The sequence below is a fragment of the Geotrypetes seraphini genome, chromosome 3, assembly GCF_902459505.1.
Source record: "Geotrypetes seraphini chromosome 3, aGeoSer1.1, whole genome shotgun sequence".
Classification (NCBI taxonomy): domain Eukaryota; kingdom Metazoa; phylum Chordata; class Amphibia; order Gymnophiona; family Dermophiidae; genus Geotrypetes; species Geotrypetes seraphini.
This window is the reverse complement of record NC_047086.1, coordinates 316063127-316079827: the sequence shown is the minus strand read 5'-3', so window position 1 is coordinate 316079827 and position 16701 is coordinate 316063127. Positions and strand designations below refer to the sequence as shown.

At 42.4% G+C, this 16701-nt stretch overlaps 1 protein-coding gene across 11 annotated transcripts in view; it reads left to right on the top strand.

Annotated features, from left to right (window-relative positions):
* The window catches only part of PLCB1 (phospholipase C beta 1), a 1208816-nt gene that overhangs the window by 650242 nt on the left and 541873 nt on the right, over positions 1 to 16701 (top strand). For all 11 annotated transcript variants that reach the window (XM_033937380.1, XM_033937379.1, XM_033937383.1 and 8 more), the window contains one exon: positions 14760 to 14813. In XM_033937380.1, coding sequence (XP_033793271.1) covers positions 14760 to 14813 — 54 coding nt within the window. The remainder of the gene's footprint in view (positions 1 to 14759; positions 14814 to 16701) is intronic.

The window sequence follows — 16701 nt, the reverse complement described above, 5'->3', positions numbered from 1 at the left end:
TGATGGGCCGCCGCGTGAGCGGACCGCTGGGCGGGATGGACCTCTGGTCTGCCCCAGCGGAGGCGACTACTTATGTACTTATGTACTTATGACCCTTTCTAGAAATATTCGCCCTTAGTGTGTTTATCTTTTTTGACAATTTTTGCAAAACAAAATGTCCAAATGCAAAATGCACAAAGCAATCCATTGGGATGTAGAAGGGCCAGCATTTTTAGTAGACTGGTATCAAAGGTATGTCATCAGACATGCCCGTGGGGCACCCTGGTGGACACTGCAGTGAATTTCACACAAAGGGTCACAGGTGCATATCTCTCTGAAACTTTTGAGGAAAGTTGCTGTTGAACATACGTGTTGAACTCGGCTGGAGTAGAGGAGTGACCTGTATTTAAAGTATTTTCCAGGATTTTAGCACTGGTCATTTCTTTATACGTTTTGCTATGCATTTTTGGCATTTTGGGGAGATTTACACATTAGGAGTGAGTATACAGTGGACACAATTTGATGTTTGGGATCGGACACTGTTTGGATGTTTGGACTTGAGAGATTGGATATGTTATCTATTTGCAACAAAGGAACTGGAGAACTGCATAAGTGTACAATCCATTCATATAAGTAGTTTTATTTCTTCTTCATTCTTATCGTCATTATATAAATTTTGATATATGTCCAGGATGTAATGAGATACATATAATGGAGAACATTATGTAGCTATGATGGTTCTCCGTTCCATTAGTCTTTGTCCAGAACGATGACCGGTGTGTGTGTGTGTATGTAGGGGGGGAGGGGAGTGTTTCTGAGCACATTCTACACATCCATGTATAGTTGTATATTTATTTTATTTATTGTATTGCTCAGTGGCATTTTTATTGAACATACTGTTGAACATACTACATTAGTACAAATTGCTGGCTGGCAAAAATTCCCCTGTCAAAGGCTTTCCAGGCATGCTGGCACTCTCTGTACTTCTAATGAGCTGCTGGCTGTATTCATGTTGTGCTTTCAATGCTCCTTGGACATTTTCTTTCTGTAACTTTCAGTTATTCATGGAGTTATATCAGCACAATTTTTATGTTTCATGCTTCATTTTCTATACTTACATATTCTCCTGTTAACACATTTAGCAGAAGAAAGACATATTAAACATTTGTGCGAGAGATATTAAACATTTGTGTGAGAGATAGCTAATTTTATACGGTTGTTCTGATTTTACATCATGATTAGTAGATCCTCACCCTCCAGAAAATTCATAAATAATGGAAAACATTCTGAATTGCAATATAAAATAAAAATGGGTTCTTTCTTGTTATTACCTTTTTGCCTATTTGTAATGCTCAAACTTAATAAAAAATGTTCTGAACTTAAAAAAAAAAAAAAAGCAGCACCAATCACTGCTCCTTTTCCACTACTCACCATTTATAAAGAGCTGTCCTAGTTTAAACCTTATTTTTAAATCAGTAGTCAATCTAAGGGGTCACTGAAAAGTTCTCAGGCCAACTAATAAATTTGGGGCAGTCTCCATCAAGGGCTATACACTTGGGGCTCCTTGTACTAAGCTGCGGTAGTGTTTTTAACGCTACCCCCCTCCCCCCGCTACATGGAAAAAGTAACGCCAGCTCAGTGGAGGCATTGTATCGTGCGCTAAAACCGCTAGCGCAGCTTAGTATTAGTTCAGAAATTTTCCACTTTTTTCATTCCATATTTTTCTGATAGAATGGGAAAAAAAAAGGAAAATCACTGGGCTAAGGGCTCCTTTTACTAAGCTGCATTAGGGCTTTAATGCACGAAATAGCGCATGCTCGCTAGACCTTAAGGCCAGCGTTGAGCTGGCGTTAGTTCTAGCTGCGTAGCGTGCAGTAATTTCCTGCGTGCACTAAAAACGCTAGCGCACCTTAGTAAAAGGAGCCGTAAGTGTATAGCCCTTGATGGAGACTGCCCCAACTTTGTTGGTTGGGCTGAGAACTCTTCAGCGGCTCCTCATATACTAAGCAGTGTTAGGCGTTAATGCATATCTAGCACAGCTTAAAATGGCATATCATGGGACCTGCTCAGGCTTCCTGCTATAACTGCCAAATTAACCAACATTAAAAAAATATTTTTAAGGGGGTCTGTCTAGGGCAGGGGTGTCCAACCTTTTGACTTCCCTGGGCCGCATTGTCCGAAAAAAATGCTTCTGGGGCTGCACAAATGCGCAAACGTTGCAGCAAGACAGAGGAGGGAGCTGGCAAGCCGTAAACACCCAGGGACAGCAGAGGAAAACACTCCATCGCCCTCAACCAGGGCCGCACAAAATACTTCACGGGGCCCCATGTGGCCCTCGGGCCACAGGTTGGACACCCCTGGTCTAGGGACTCAGGGTGTTCCTTCATTAATCAATTATTTAGCTATATTATTGCGCACTAACTAGTTAATGCAGGAATACCACATGAGCCTTTTCTGCCCAGAAAATGGGTGGTGCTAAGTGCTCATTTCCTCAGTTTCTGTTAAAACATTTTAATGGCCACACTCTAATGGCAATATTAGCTCATGAAAAACCACTTTGGAGTATAATAGAAGGCCAGTGAAAGTCAAGTACTCAAAATAATCAAAACACAACCCACATTCCAGCTATAAGCAATAATCTTTGAATCGAATGGAGGAAAAGCCTTGGGACATTAAGGGAAAACTCCCTGTGTTGGTGCTACTGAATCACAGACATAAGAACCTCCAAGTCAATATCTGGACAAGAAGTTTAAAAAAAATACTAACAGTCACAAATTGTTAGCGTTTAGAAAATAACATCTCTTTTTTTGAAGAAGAAGAATCTTAGCGGCAGATATAGACAGCAAAACGCTTTTTTGTTTGGATAGGCCCAAAAGCTCTGCCCCAGACCTGCCTAAGCCCCGCCCAAAATCCTCCCCAGCCCCGCCCCAAACCCCACCTCCATAATAATAGTACTAATTCTAAATGCCATTTCTTCCATTCATTTTTTCATATACATACAATATAATCTTTTTAACAATACACAATGGTAACCACAAAATTAAACTGTACAAAGAACATCCTTTTCCCCTCCACACCACTGCACAGCATTTCTTCCTCTCTCCTCCACCCCTATGTGCAACATCTCCCTCTCTCTCACTGTCCACCATCTCTCTCTCATTCCCTCCCTTGTTGCAAAGGGAGTGGGGAAAAAGAGAGAGAGAGAGGAATACAGGGTGCATCTCTCCCACCCCTCTCTATTGCCACATCCAACATTTCTCCCTCTATTATCCCCCAGACTGTGTACAGCATCTTTCACCCCTGCCCACCTGCACCATGCCCAACATTCATCCTTCTGTCACCCCTCTCTAGCTCCATGCAACGTCTCTTCTTCCATTCCCTCCACCAATATGTCCAGCATTCCTCCCTCTTACATCCCTTTCATTTGTTCCACTGTTACCTCTTCAGCACCACGTCCAACATTTCTCCCTCTCATCTCTCTCTACCTCACTTCTCTCCCATCACTATATCCAACAATTGTCTCCCTCACTATGCCCAACAATTCTTCTCTTTCTTCCTTTCCTTCTCACTCATACCCATGCTCAACAATTCTCCATTTATATTCCCTCCCCCACTTCAGAATCTCTTTCCCCCTCCCTCTATCCTATGTCCCAAATTAGTGCCCCATTTCTCCTTCCTTCCAGCCTTTATCCCAAGTCTGTGCCCCGTTTATCCCTTCTGTGTCCCAAATTCATGCCCCTTCCTCTTTCCTTCTTTTGTCCCTAGTTCATTTTCCCTTCCTGTCTTCCTTGTCTCAAAGCACCCCTTTCCCTCCCTCCTGTGACCCAATGTGTGTCTCTCCCTCCATCCCTTCCTCACATCTCTCCTTCCTGCCCTCATTTGAGTCCAACACCTCTCCCTTCCCTCACTCTCTCTCCCAAGTCCTATATGCTCCCTCTCTCCCTCAAATCTGAAATGTCACTCCAGTGGAAGAGGCGCCTTTCTACCTGCCAGCGTGTCTGCTGGTTGACTTTCTTGGCCGTGTCCCCACGCTGACTTCAACTCCTTCCCACCACGTATATATCTTTAATTTCTTGTAAAAGTGAACTGCCATCCTGATGTCAGTGCCAGTATCTTCCCTCCACTGCAGCACGCCCTCTCTGACAAATTCCTGTTTCCGCTAGGACGGGCCGCAGTGGAGGGAAGACACCGGGGCCAATGTCAGGACGGCGCTGCGCTTTTATGAGAAATTAAAGGTATATATGTGGTGGGAAGGAGCAGATGTGGCGAGGGGCCACAGCTGAGCATGCTGGCCAATAGCAAGATACCTCTTCGTTCCCTGCAGGATCACTGTTGGGCCCTGTTATATTACCAGCAATTTGTGGGGAAGCCATGGCCCTTGTGCCCCCACCCACCCTCCGTTCTGCCTATGGTGGCAGAGATTCATCTTCTTTTAAAAAAAAAATAGTTATTTTCTAAATGTTAATTTGGGACTGTCAAGTTTTTTTTTCTAAAACTTCTTGTCCAGATATCGAATTGGAAGATTTTATGTCTCTGAGTAATTAACTCCAACACAGGGAATTTTCACTGGGTGTTTTGAGCCTTTTTCTCAATTCAATGCAAAGATTATTGTTTATAGGTAGAGTTTCGATAATATTAGAACATAAGAACATAAGAATTGCCGCTGTTGGGTCAGATCAGTGGTCCATCGTACCCAGCAGTCCACTCACGTGGCGGCCCTTTGGTCAAAGACCAGTGCTCTAAATGAGTCCAATCTCACCTGCGTACGTTCCGGTTTAGCAGGAACTTGTCCAACTATGTCTTGAATCTTTGGAGGGTGTTTTCCCCTATAACAGCCTCCAGAAGAGCGTTCCAGTTTTCTACCACTCTCTGGGTGAAGAAGAACTTCCTTACGTTTATACGAAATCTATCCCCTTTTAACTTTAGAGAGTGCCCTCTGGTTCTCTCTACCTTGGAAAGGGTGAACAACTTGTCTTTATCTACCAAGTCTATTCCCTTCATTATTTTGAATGTTTCAATCGTGTCTCCTCTTTTCAAGGGAGAAGAGGCCCAGTTTCTCTAATCTCTCACTGTACAGCAGCTCCTCCAGCCCCTTAACCATAGTTTGGCATCGTCAGCGAATAACGTTATCTTACCAGGGGCTTCAAGGTAAGATAACGTTATTCGCTAACGACGCCAAACTATGCAAAATAGTGAGAGACGGCAATTCACCCGATTATGACACAGGACCTACATTTGTTGGAGCTTTGGTCCTCGACCTGGCAGCTGGTCTTCAATGCTAAGAAATGTAAGATCATGCACCTCAGCAGCAGAAATCCGTGCAGAACTTACACCTTGAATGGTGAGACCTTAGCTAGAACTTCAACAGAACAAGACTTGGGAGTGATTATCAGCACAGACATTAAAACTGCTGATCATGTGGAGAAGGCTTCATTTAAGGCAAGACAGTTGTTAGGTTGCATCCGCAGGAGTTTTGTCAGCCGGAAGGAAGTCATAATGCCATTATACAGAACCATGGTGAGACCTCATTTGGAATACTTGTGCAATTCTTGAGGCCACACTACCGAAAAGATGTGCTGAGAGTAGAGTCGGTGCAACGGATGGCCACCAGGATGGTCTCGGGGCTCAAGGATCTATCGTACGAGGAAAGGCTGAAAAATTTGCGGCTGTACTCACTCGAGGAACGTAGGGAGAGAGGAGACATGATCGAGATGTTTAAGTATATACCGGCCGTATTGAGATGGAAGAAGAGATTCTCTTTCTTAAAGGACCCTCAGCCACAAGAGGGCATCCACTCAAACTCAGGGGCGGGAAATTTCATGGCGACACCAGGAAATATTTCTTCACCGAGAGAGTGGTTGATCCTTGGAACGAGCTCCCGGTGCAGGTGATCGAGGCAAACAGTGTGCAAGAATTTAAGAGCAAATGGGATGCCCATGTGGGATCCCTTAGAGGGTTAAGCCAAGGGAACCTGTCACCAGGAGTGGGATCCCTAGGATAGTAGACTTGGGGGTGGGTCATTAGAGTGGGCAGACCTGATGGGCTATGGCCCTTATCTGCCGTCATCTTCTATGTTTCTCTGGACCCTTTCGAGTAGTACTGTGTCCTTCTTCATGTTCGGCGACCAGTGCTGGATGCAGTATTCCAGGTGAGGGCGTAACATAGCCCAGTACAGCATCATGATAACCTTCTCCGATCTGTTTGTGATCCCCTTCTTAATCATTCCTAGCATTCTGTTTGCCCTTTTCGCCACCGCCATGCATTGCTCGGACAGCTTCATTGACGGCCGGTACTCCCAAGTCTTTTTCCTGGGGGGTCTCCAAGTACTGCACCGGACATCCTGTATTCGTGTATAAGATTTTTGTTACCGACATGCATCACCTTACACTTATCCATGTTAAACCTCATTTGCCATGTCGCAGCCCATTTCTTGAGCGTGTTTGTCATGTTGCAAGTCTTCGCAATCCTCCTGCGTCTTCACTACTCTGAAAAACTTCATATTGTCTGCTAATTTAATCACCTCACTCGTCGTACCAATTTCCAGGTCGTTTATATATATGTTGAAGAGCATGGGTCTAAGCACCGAACCCTGCGGCACTCCACTTGTGACGCTTTTCCAGTCCGAGTATTGTCCAGTTACCCCCACTCTCTGTTTCCTATCTGCCAGCCTGTTTTTAATCCACATGACTATTAATACAAAAAAAATACAAAAAGGCCATTTTTTATAGCTGCAGTAAAAATGGCATTAAGATATGGGGGAAAAAAAAAACATAAAGTAGTGTTAAGGCCACTTTTTGCCACAGCTTAGTAAAAGCACCCCTAAATTAGCTTTGCCTTCCAAATCGTGTTGTAGAAGGAAGCAATGGTGCCAGAATAATTTACGTATTGGAAGTGCAAAAAACACCTTTGATTACTGCGGACAATGAAAGATGGGACCCTTGCACTTCAAGCCAAAGAATGATATTGTAACTACCTTACCTACCTCTGGCATGTCTTGTCAAGATAGGTAGAAAGGTTTGTGGTTCTCCTTAGAGAAGAACTGAGCCTCCATAGTCATGATTTAGATTTAGATTTATTTCCATTTATAATTTTATTTATTAAAAAATTTTTTATACCACCTAAGCTCTAAGCAGTTTCCAAGTAGCAAACATTCATAAAATTAAAATGACATCCAACCACCATATCTACATTTAACATCTTGTCCACATACAACATACATTATGGGCTCCTTTTACGAAGGTGTGCTAGGGTCTTAATGCGCGGAATAGTGCACGCTAAATTGCCACGAGTGCTAGCCGGTGGTAGAGTGTGAACAGGCGGTAGATTTTTGGCTAGCACGCACTAATCTGGTGCACCTTCGTAAAAGGAGCCCTATGTTCTGCAGCCTACAAGCAGGTGATAATGAACATCCTGCGTAATAATGTTTCCAAAAATTGAAACAAATAGAACTTACTGCTATCTCTACATATAAGTGTCAATGAACAACTGAGTTTTTTAATTTCTTGAATTTAGGGCAGTCTGTACATAACCTTAATTGTCCAAGCAAAGCATTCTATAAGGTCACTCCAGGTACTGAAAACATTTTAGATTTCGTGTCTACATAATTTCATGGCTCCAACCAATCTCAAGTTGCCTTTATCCAAGATGGAATACAAAATAACATAAAACAAACACATAACAGACATAAATGAAATTCTTCCAACTCTCCATTGTTCCCACACACATCACAGAATAAGGGGAGCTGGTTTTATCCCCCATACACTGAAATCTTGTCTATTCAAGATATTTGAAGTCCTGAACCTGTCTGCAACAATAAATGCTAACGTAACAGGCATTTATAAACATAAACATCCTGTTGTCATCCCAGTGCCACTGGTATTTCCCCCCATTCTATGGGTACTACAATGGAATAGGCCCTTTTTGTTCATTCCAGTCAAATCTCCTTAAATGAAGGCACCTCCAGCATGCACACATCCCCTGATTAGAGGGTCCTCCAGGGCCGGTACCATTGTAAAGCCTCTAATTGGTAGAAAGATGAGCTGTGATACATACTTTGACAGAACAAAAATAACAGCCTAAATTTAATCCAATCTATTTCAGATAACCAGTGCAATTTCTTCAAGTAAGAGGACATGTGATCATACTTAGATAGACCATATAACAGATGAATTGCAGAATTTTGAACCACTTGCAAGGATTGAATATGCATAGATGGCAACCCCACATACCCAAAGCTGCAATAGTCAAGGCCACAAAATAATAATAATAATTTATTGTTTATATACCGCCAAAGCCAAGGTAGTTTGAGGCGGTTTACAATAAAGAAGAGCAGGACATACAGCGAAAAAATAATGAAGTCTTTGAGTACAATACAATGCAGTGCAGTATAGAAGAGCTGGACATACAGCAAAAAAGAAATAATGAAGTCTTTGAGTACATGGCTGTTTGAATAGAGTAAGGTAACCTTGTAGGGACAAAACACCAAGCAACAATGATGCATGAATTATAAAAAATAACAAAACAAAACTGAAAAGCAAATTGAGGTTTTATCATCAACAAAATCACTCAGCATTGCAATTTGTACTACTAAGTAAAAATAAAAACTTTGATTTATCTTTATCACATAAAGTAATTTCATTCAATGTTTTTGCATACTGGCAACAGCTGAAATAAAGTGATTACTCTAAATCCGTCCGTCCTTTACTTAGTACTAGATGTGATCCAACTGCATCTCCTAAATACTGAACAACAGCAAAATAGGGTACAGAATGTTCTTTTCTGTTCTTAAATTTTTGGTGAGCCCAAGTTGATACTCCTGTAGATTTGCTATGGGTGATAATCAATGGCATACCTGGCAGGGAAACAGAGCACCTTTTTCTCTGGTCAAAGCACCCTCTTCTTCTAGGCCAGGGGTGTCAAAGTCCCTCCTCGAGGGCCGGAATCCAGTCGGGTTTTCTGGATTTCCCCAATGAATATGCATTGAAAGCAGTGCATGCAAATAGATCTCATGCAGATTCATTGGGGAAATCCTGAAAACCCGACTGGATTCTGGCCCTCGAGGACCGACTTTGACACCTGTGTTCTAGGCCAGTGGTTCCCAACTCTGTCCTGGAGGACCACCAGGCCAGTCTGGTTGTCAGGATAGCCCTAATGAATATGCATGGAGCAGATTTGCATGCCTGGCACCTCCATTATATGCAGCTTTCTCTCATGAATATTCTTTAGGGTTATCCTGAAAACCCGACTGGCCTGGTGGTCCTCCAGGATAGGGTTGGGAACCACTGTTCTAGGCAATGGGAGAGTTGTACGGAGTGGTGCTACAATTCACTTGTGTGCAGCTGTCAGCCCTGCTGGTCCATGCCATGTAACAGGAAGTTGATGTCAGAGGGCCGGGGGCTAGCAGACCACAACTGCTCCAACACTCCTCCTTGCACTCGGGGAGGATTGCACCCACCACTCCGCCCTTGACTGGTGAAAATTATGTAGCTTCTTATAAAATTTATTTTATTAGCCAGAAAGTAAGGCATAACATTGTACTGATACCAAGCAGCTTTGAAGGTAATGGCTGTGACTGATAGAAAGGGTATTGCTTATCAGAATAGTGAATCAGTTACAGAAAGAAATGTCCAAGGTAATCTTTATCATCTCTTACTCTCATGTCTATTAGTCCTCCCTTGCATTACTCCTTTGTTAACGTCTTACCTGTTCCTTCCCACATGAAATACAGGATCTTGGAATCCAATTCACTAGAAACTATTAAAGTAGTGATAGATTATTCCAGTGCTCTGAAAGAAAGGACGGCGGGAGGGGAAAAGACAAGACCAATGTAGAACTAAGAGTAGATTGTACAGATGAAAACAAATAAAACAAGGCACTAATAAAGACAACTGGACAGAGAAAAATGCTACTGCTGGGAGTATTCATTATAAGGGGCATTAATTTGGGAAAACAGTTCAAAGGCCACAGAAAGATAAAATGCCTTCCAGGATCTTCAACCTGTAGAAATATAAGCCAAATGCTAATTACTAAGTACAATAAAAAAAATTAAAAAAAATCAAGATGCTAAAACTGATGTTGTAATCCATCTGGAAATGGCTTGACCAGAAACAGCACCTTTGTAGCTCAGAGAGGTTTCTAGAAGTGTGGGGATGGTCAAAAGCCCTGATAAGGACCATTCCATTTTCTGAAGTATTGCCTGTGTCTGGAAAAGGGTGTGTGTAGGGGGGGTGTTGCAGTGCCAAATCAACACTTTCAATATGTGGATAAAACACCAAGGGGCTGATTTATTACGGCACGCTAAATACTAAGGCAGCCAAAGAATATAATGGATGCCTTAGTATTTAGCGCGCCTTAATAAAAGAACCCCCAAGTGTAAACAAGAAGGTTTTAGATGTAGAAGTGGTTGGGGAAATATTTGGAAAAACAAAAGACTTCGAACGACATTATAGAAAGGCTGTACAAAGTGGAGTTATTTAAAAAGCTACCTTTATAAAGATGTATATGAATCTTAGATTAGATAATTTTTTCTCTTTTTATGATCCTCCTACTTTTTATGATCCTCCTACTAACTCTTAGATTAAGTTTTTTTTTAAATATGTACTTTAGACCAAGTTTTACAAAAAAAATCAATGTTTCCTAATGTTGTTCTTCCCTAAATGTTTTTGCTTTTGTTTTTTTTATTTTAAACAAATGTAGTTTATCCTTGTATTCCTTATGTATTTTTAATCATCTATGGATATGTTTGTATGTTTATTGTTCAAATGGTTTTATTTATTTCCCCAAATTTATTTTTGTTATACGCATTGAAAATATTTGATATTGCGTTTAAATCAAAATCTCAATAAACTTGAAACTTGAGTTGAGACATCTAGGTCTGGGCAACTTGAGTTTCCCTTTATATCTTAGAACAAGATAGAAACATGATGGTAAATAAAGGTCAAATGGCTCTTGGGCTGGTGTAAATCCCCGTACCTGTAATGCAGGTGTTGGTTATGTTTTCTATGCGGATGTGCATTGGTTTGAAATGACATGGAGAAGGTTACATGCATTTTCAAATGAAAACACCAGAATAAATTACAAAATCATGGGTTTTTTGTATAGATCGCCGATAGCGTGCACACTTTCAAAAATATGTGCTCTGCTTGTGGAAAGGGTACACTATTTGCAAAGAGAACATGCACATATGTAAGAATACTGCACATATGCATGCAGTATCAGGAATGAGTATGCACTTATTCTGAAAGAGAGCACCCTCTTTGCAAAAGTTCTACATGCCTACCTTTGCCAGGGGCACGATTCTGTACTTGGTGTCATCACATGATTGATACTCAATCGGTGGCCACTTTTAAGGCAGCAGCCGACAATGGCGCCAGTTACAGAATCCGGGCCTGAGAGAATATAATCATATTTTTAATTGACTTCAATTGACTTGTAATGGCTTTTTCAATTATCACGTCATTTAAGCCAATTTTTTAAAAAAATTAAGTTCTGCGTGGAAATTGGCTAGGCACCTTCCTGCACAAACTACACTGGCTACCAGTACCTTACAGGGCAAAATTTAAATCTCTTTGTTTGATTTTCAAGATCCTCAGACAAAATGGGCCAGAATACTTAAAGAACAAGCTAACCCTTTATACACCGTTGAGACCGCTGAGGTTCTCTCAAGGAGCATCTCTAAGGTGACCATACGTCTCGTTTTGAATGGGACAGTCCCGTTTTCGGATCCCCTGTCCCGTTGTCCCCACACACAGCTTTGGGACGCCAAAATGTCCCGTTTTCAGGGACAGCGTCCCGAAGCTGTGCGCTGGGACAATGGGACAGGCGATCGCTTCCTGTCCCTCCCCTGCCACACACAAAAAAAAAGCCTCCCTCCAAGCCCGATTTAAACTTCTCCCTTGGTCCACCGCCGCTGCTACTACTCGCACCCGGAAGCCTTCTTCCCGACGTCAATTCTGATGTCGGAGAGGACATTCTGGGCCAGCCAATCACTGCCTGGCTGGCCCAGAACGTCCTCTCTGACGTCAGAATTGACGTTGGGAAGAAGGCTTCCGGGTACGAGTAGTGGTAGCAGATGAGCAGCGGCAGTGAACTGGGGAGGAAGTTTAAATTGGGCCTTGAGGGAGGCTTTTGTTTTCTGGGGGGGAGGGGAGGGGGGAAGGAGGTAGGCAGGCAGGCAGGCTGGCTGGTTGGCTCTGGGGGAGGGAGGTAGGTAGGCACACTTTAGGTGGGAAGGCAGGCAGGCAGGCTGGCTGGCTGGTTCTGGGGGAGGGAGGTAGGTAGGCAGGCTTTGGGGGAGGTAAGCAGGCAGGCTTTGGGGATGGTAAGCAGGCAGGCTTTGGGGGAGGCAGGCAGGCAGGCTCTGGGGGAGGTAGGCATGCAGGATTTGGGGGAGGTAGGCAGGCAGGCAGGCTGGCTGGCTGGCTCTGGGGGAGGTAGGCAGGCAGACTGGCTGACTTTGGGGGAGACAGGCAGACTGGCTTTGGGGGAGGCTGGCTTTGGGGGAGGTATGCCGGCAGGCTTTTTGGGAGGGGGTGGGACAAAGGCTAGAAGGCAGTGAGGGGACATAGGAAGGAGGGATGAAGGAAGGAGAGAAAACAGAAGAGAAGGGGGGTTGTAAGTAGAAGAAAGACTAGAGAGATAAGGGCCTGGATCAAAGGGGAAAGACAGGAGGCAGAAGCAGGACTTTGGGAGGTGCAGACAGAGGGGAAGAGCCCCTGAGGAAGAGCAGAGAGAGGCAAGCTCATAACAGAGGAGGGAGAGAGGGAGACCTGTAACAATGGTACAAAGGAGAACTGACAATGGATCTGGGGGCACTAAGGACATAGGAAGGAGGCACTGGGGGCACTAAGGACATAGGAAGGAGGCGCTGGGGACACTAAGGACATAGGAAGGCAGGAGGGAGGGAATAGAAAGGGACAATTGTTGGGCCTGAGTGCAGAAAGAAATGAAAGATAGGATGCACAGTCAGAAGGAAACGCAACCAGAGACTCATGAAATCACCAGACAGCAAAGTTAGGAAAAATATTTTATTTTCAATTTAATGATAAAAATGTGTTAGTTTTGAGAATTTATATCTGCTGTCTATATTTTGCACTACATTTGTCTATTTGTCTATTTTTGACATCATTGAAAACCCCCCAAATATAAATGATAATTAACATTTTCTCTGCGTATAGGGTGCTTTGTGTTTTTTTAAATTTTATGGTTACCATTATGCAACAATAAAATATTGTGTTTACATAAAAAATGAATGGAAGAAATTGGGGGTGGGGGCTATGGTGGGTTTGGGGGAGGGGATAGGGCGGGATTGGGGTGGGGCTAGGGCGGGATTAGGGGTGGGACTGAATATTAATAGATGTCCCATTTTGATGAAAAAAATAAATGGTCACGTTCAGCATCTCTATCTGTACCTTCATCGAAAGAAATTGTACGATGTGATACTCACCAGCGAGCCTTCTCAAGAGTAGCCCCCTACGGTCTGGAATTTACTCCCAGAAGGGCTATGTCTAACTCCAGACTATCTTAACTTCAGAAAACAGATGAAAATTTGGATCTTTACCCAAACCTTTAATCCATAGGGTCATTGACTAGCTTGCCCCACACACTAACTAAATCAGTTTCTTATAACTTGTTTAACTGTATAAGCAACTTGCCTTGAGTTTAGCCTCCCATCTGTTCATTCCAACACACTGTACCAACCATCTTGTCCCATCTAACATCTGCATTTGACCCCTTGGCTATAGGATAAGCTGTATTATAGAAACACATTAGCATTATATCTGTTATTTGAATGTTCTGATTTGTGCTTATTAGATGCTTCATAAGTATTATGTCTCCTCTCGTTTAGTATGTTTTATCTCTTATTTGAATTTCAGCGCTGTAATATCTTTATTTTTGAACTGTTTCATGGTAGTCTTATTAATAAGTTTCAATTTACTGATTTTGACTTTAGCTCATTCATTGTATTTATGTTTATATTTGATCTTTTTACTACTGTTATGCTGTTAACAAAATCGTAATTTTTATGTTGAATTATACCCGCTGTAAACCACCTTGGGTGAATCTCTTCACAAAGGCGGTTAATAAATCCAAATAAATAAATAGGTGCTGTTGATTTAGGCGCCATTTATAGAATCAGGGGGGAAATTCTGTAAATGGCATCTAAACGATAGGCACCACTCACGTGTCAGTCACGATTAGGTGCCTTTTACAGAATCACATCTACCGGTGCCTAACTTAGGGCTCCTTTTATCAAGCCGCACTAGCGGTTTAACGCACGAATAGCACGCGCTAAACCGCCGGCCGCATTAGCCGCTAACGCCCGCCTTGAGCAGGCGGTAGTTTTTGGGCCAGCGCGGGGGTTATCGCATGATTAAAAGTCGCTCGCACTAACCCCGCTAGCGCGGCTTGATGAAAGGAGCCCTTAGGTGTCTGTTATATAGGCCATGGTTTTAAAGGCCTACATTATAGGTGCCTAAGTCATTTAGAGAATCGCACCTAGCAGCGCCTAATTCCTTCACTGCCCCTAAACATGCCTTCTTTCGTGTTAGGTACCATACAATAGGCACCTACCTTTTGTAGAATCGCACCTAAAAAGATAGGCACCCATCACCCAATTCATTTTTTTTTCAATTATGAGCTTATTGAAGCCAATTTACTAATTCAGTAAGGCACTAACTTTAGGTGCCTCATAAAATTTGCCTCTAAATGTATAAATATTTGCTCAAACTATGTCTGTCTATGTATATTTATAATTTTATGGTTTTTTTTTCCCTTAATAGTTACACCAAGCTTAAGCTGCAAGCTGGTCCTGAAGGACGTATTCCTGTAAAGAAGTAAGTTTTGTTCATTCTTTGTTCATATGAATTTTCCTCTTAATTGAAGAAGGGCAGAAAAAGATGGTATAGGGCACCTCTCTCTTCCCATGGTATACCACACTGATAAGTGATTAAGGGAAGCAGGAGTACCCATAAAGAGGGTGGGCACTGGTTAAAAAAGTGAACTTACACATGGATGGCCACAGAGCCACCGGTTTTGTCCCAGTGTTTGAGGCTTGTGCGGTTAAGGCAGAGCTTGCAGGAATGGGACAGGGACAAAATGCATATGGAAACTTGAATTCCCGCGGGGACAAATTTGTCCCCAGGTACTCAGACCCCTTCCTTATCATTTTTTCCTTTTATGTTCACTTTCCTTTGGTTATTGTAGTTCTTGCCTCTTTCCCCCTTGTTCACTTCCATTTTAAGTTTGTGTCTTCTTCATTTTGCTAACTTACCCTTTAGTTTATTTTTGTAAAGTTTTAAACTCTAATAACGTTTTTCTTTGCTAACAAATTTTTAATTGTACACCACTCAGAAGTATGATTGAGCCATATAAGAAATTTTTAATAAAACTTGAAACTACCCCAGAGACCACCATTGGCTCCTGGACCTTCCATTGAAAAACACTAATCTAGACTTTCATTCTTTAGCATTGAGGACAGTGAACTAATGACACAAATACAGTGCAGAAAGTCAGTGCCATAATATTCTTAGATTTATTCTGTAACTACTTCACAGATAGAGACTATCAACCTCAAGGGGGGCACTTAGTTAACAACTCTCTCAATGATTTTAAAAGAGGGTCATACTTCAGAATGGCTTGCTCTCTGTGGGAGAAAGCAATTATGACAGAAAGTTTGGAAATCTCCTGGTGTGCAATTAAGGGTCAGTATATCACCTAATTAATTAAATAGCTAAATCACTTCATTGTTGGAAATGCTATAGTGGTTTTATTGTATAGGGAGAGTTAAAACTGTTCTTTGTGTTAAGACGAGCAAGTCAAACTGTAAAGAAGAATGAAAGGATAGCAGGTTATGGGATACCAGAGATGTTTCCGTGAGAGAAATTTTCTATTAAGCATCAATAAAATCTCTCAAAAGGGTACTTAATTTATGGTTTATTGCAGATATACTATAGTGCCCCAGTAGCAAAAATACGTTTAGGAGAGAAAAGACCAATCGGAATAGGGAAAGACAAATATATGAAGGGCACAGGGCTCAGTCTCACTTGCACCAAGAGTGACGTGAAAATAATGCATCTTAAAATGGACCTGAAAGGCCTTGCAAGAGAATTCTGTATGAGTGGGAAAGGTAGATTATTTCAAATCTATGGGGTCTGGAAGAAAAACTTTACATTTAGCCTTCGAAAGACCTGAGAGGACTAATCTGTAGTCATATAGCAAATACAAAATCCAAGAGGGAGATTAAGGTGGATAGGTTATAAAATATCCTCCTACAATAATCTCCAACAATGCCCAAAACCTCTCACACAATTTACATCTGCTCTACAACTCTATCCCTTGTCTGGGCATAAAAGTATGTGTGCTCTTCTCTGCACTAGTGCTGCCCGATTCACGATTCGAATCGATTCTCTGATTCACTTTTGGTGAATCGATTCAAATTGGTTTACTATTAAAGAAAATCGGACTTACCAATTCATTGGCCCCTTTGCTACCGCTGCTTTTGCCTGGCCAGGGAGGAGAAGAGAGAGCCTTGCTTGTGGGAAGGAGAGAGCCTTGCTGCCCCAATCTGCACCAGAGACTTGTTCGGGCTTCCCCTCTGCCACTGGAGTCCTTGCTTCTGATGTAACTTCCAGTTTTGCACTCTCACTTGTTTTTTGGAACATGAAGGCAGATAAAGGCCAAATGACCCAGCCAGCATCCACTATCTCTTCCTCTCCCAAAGTA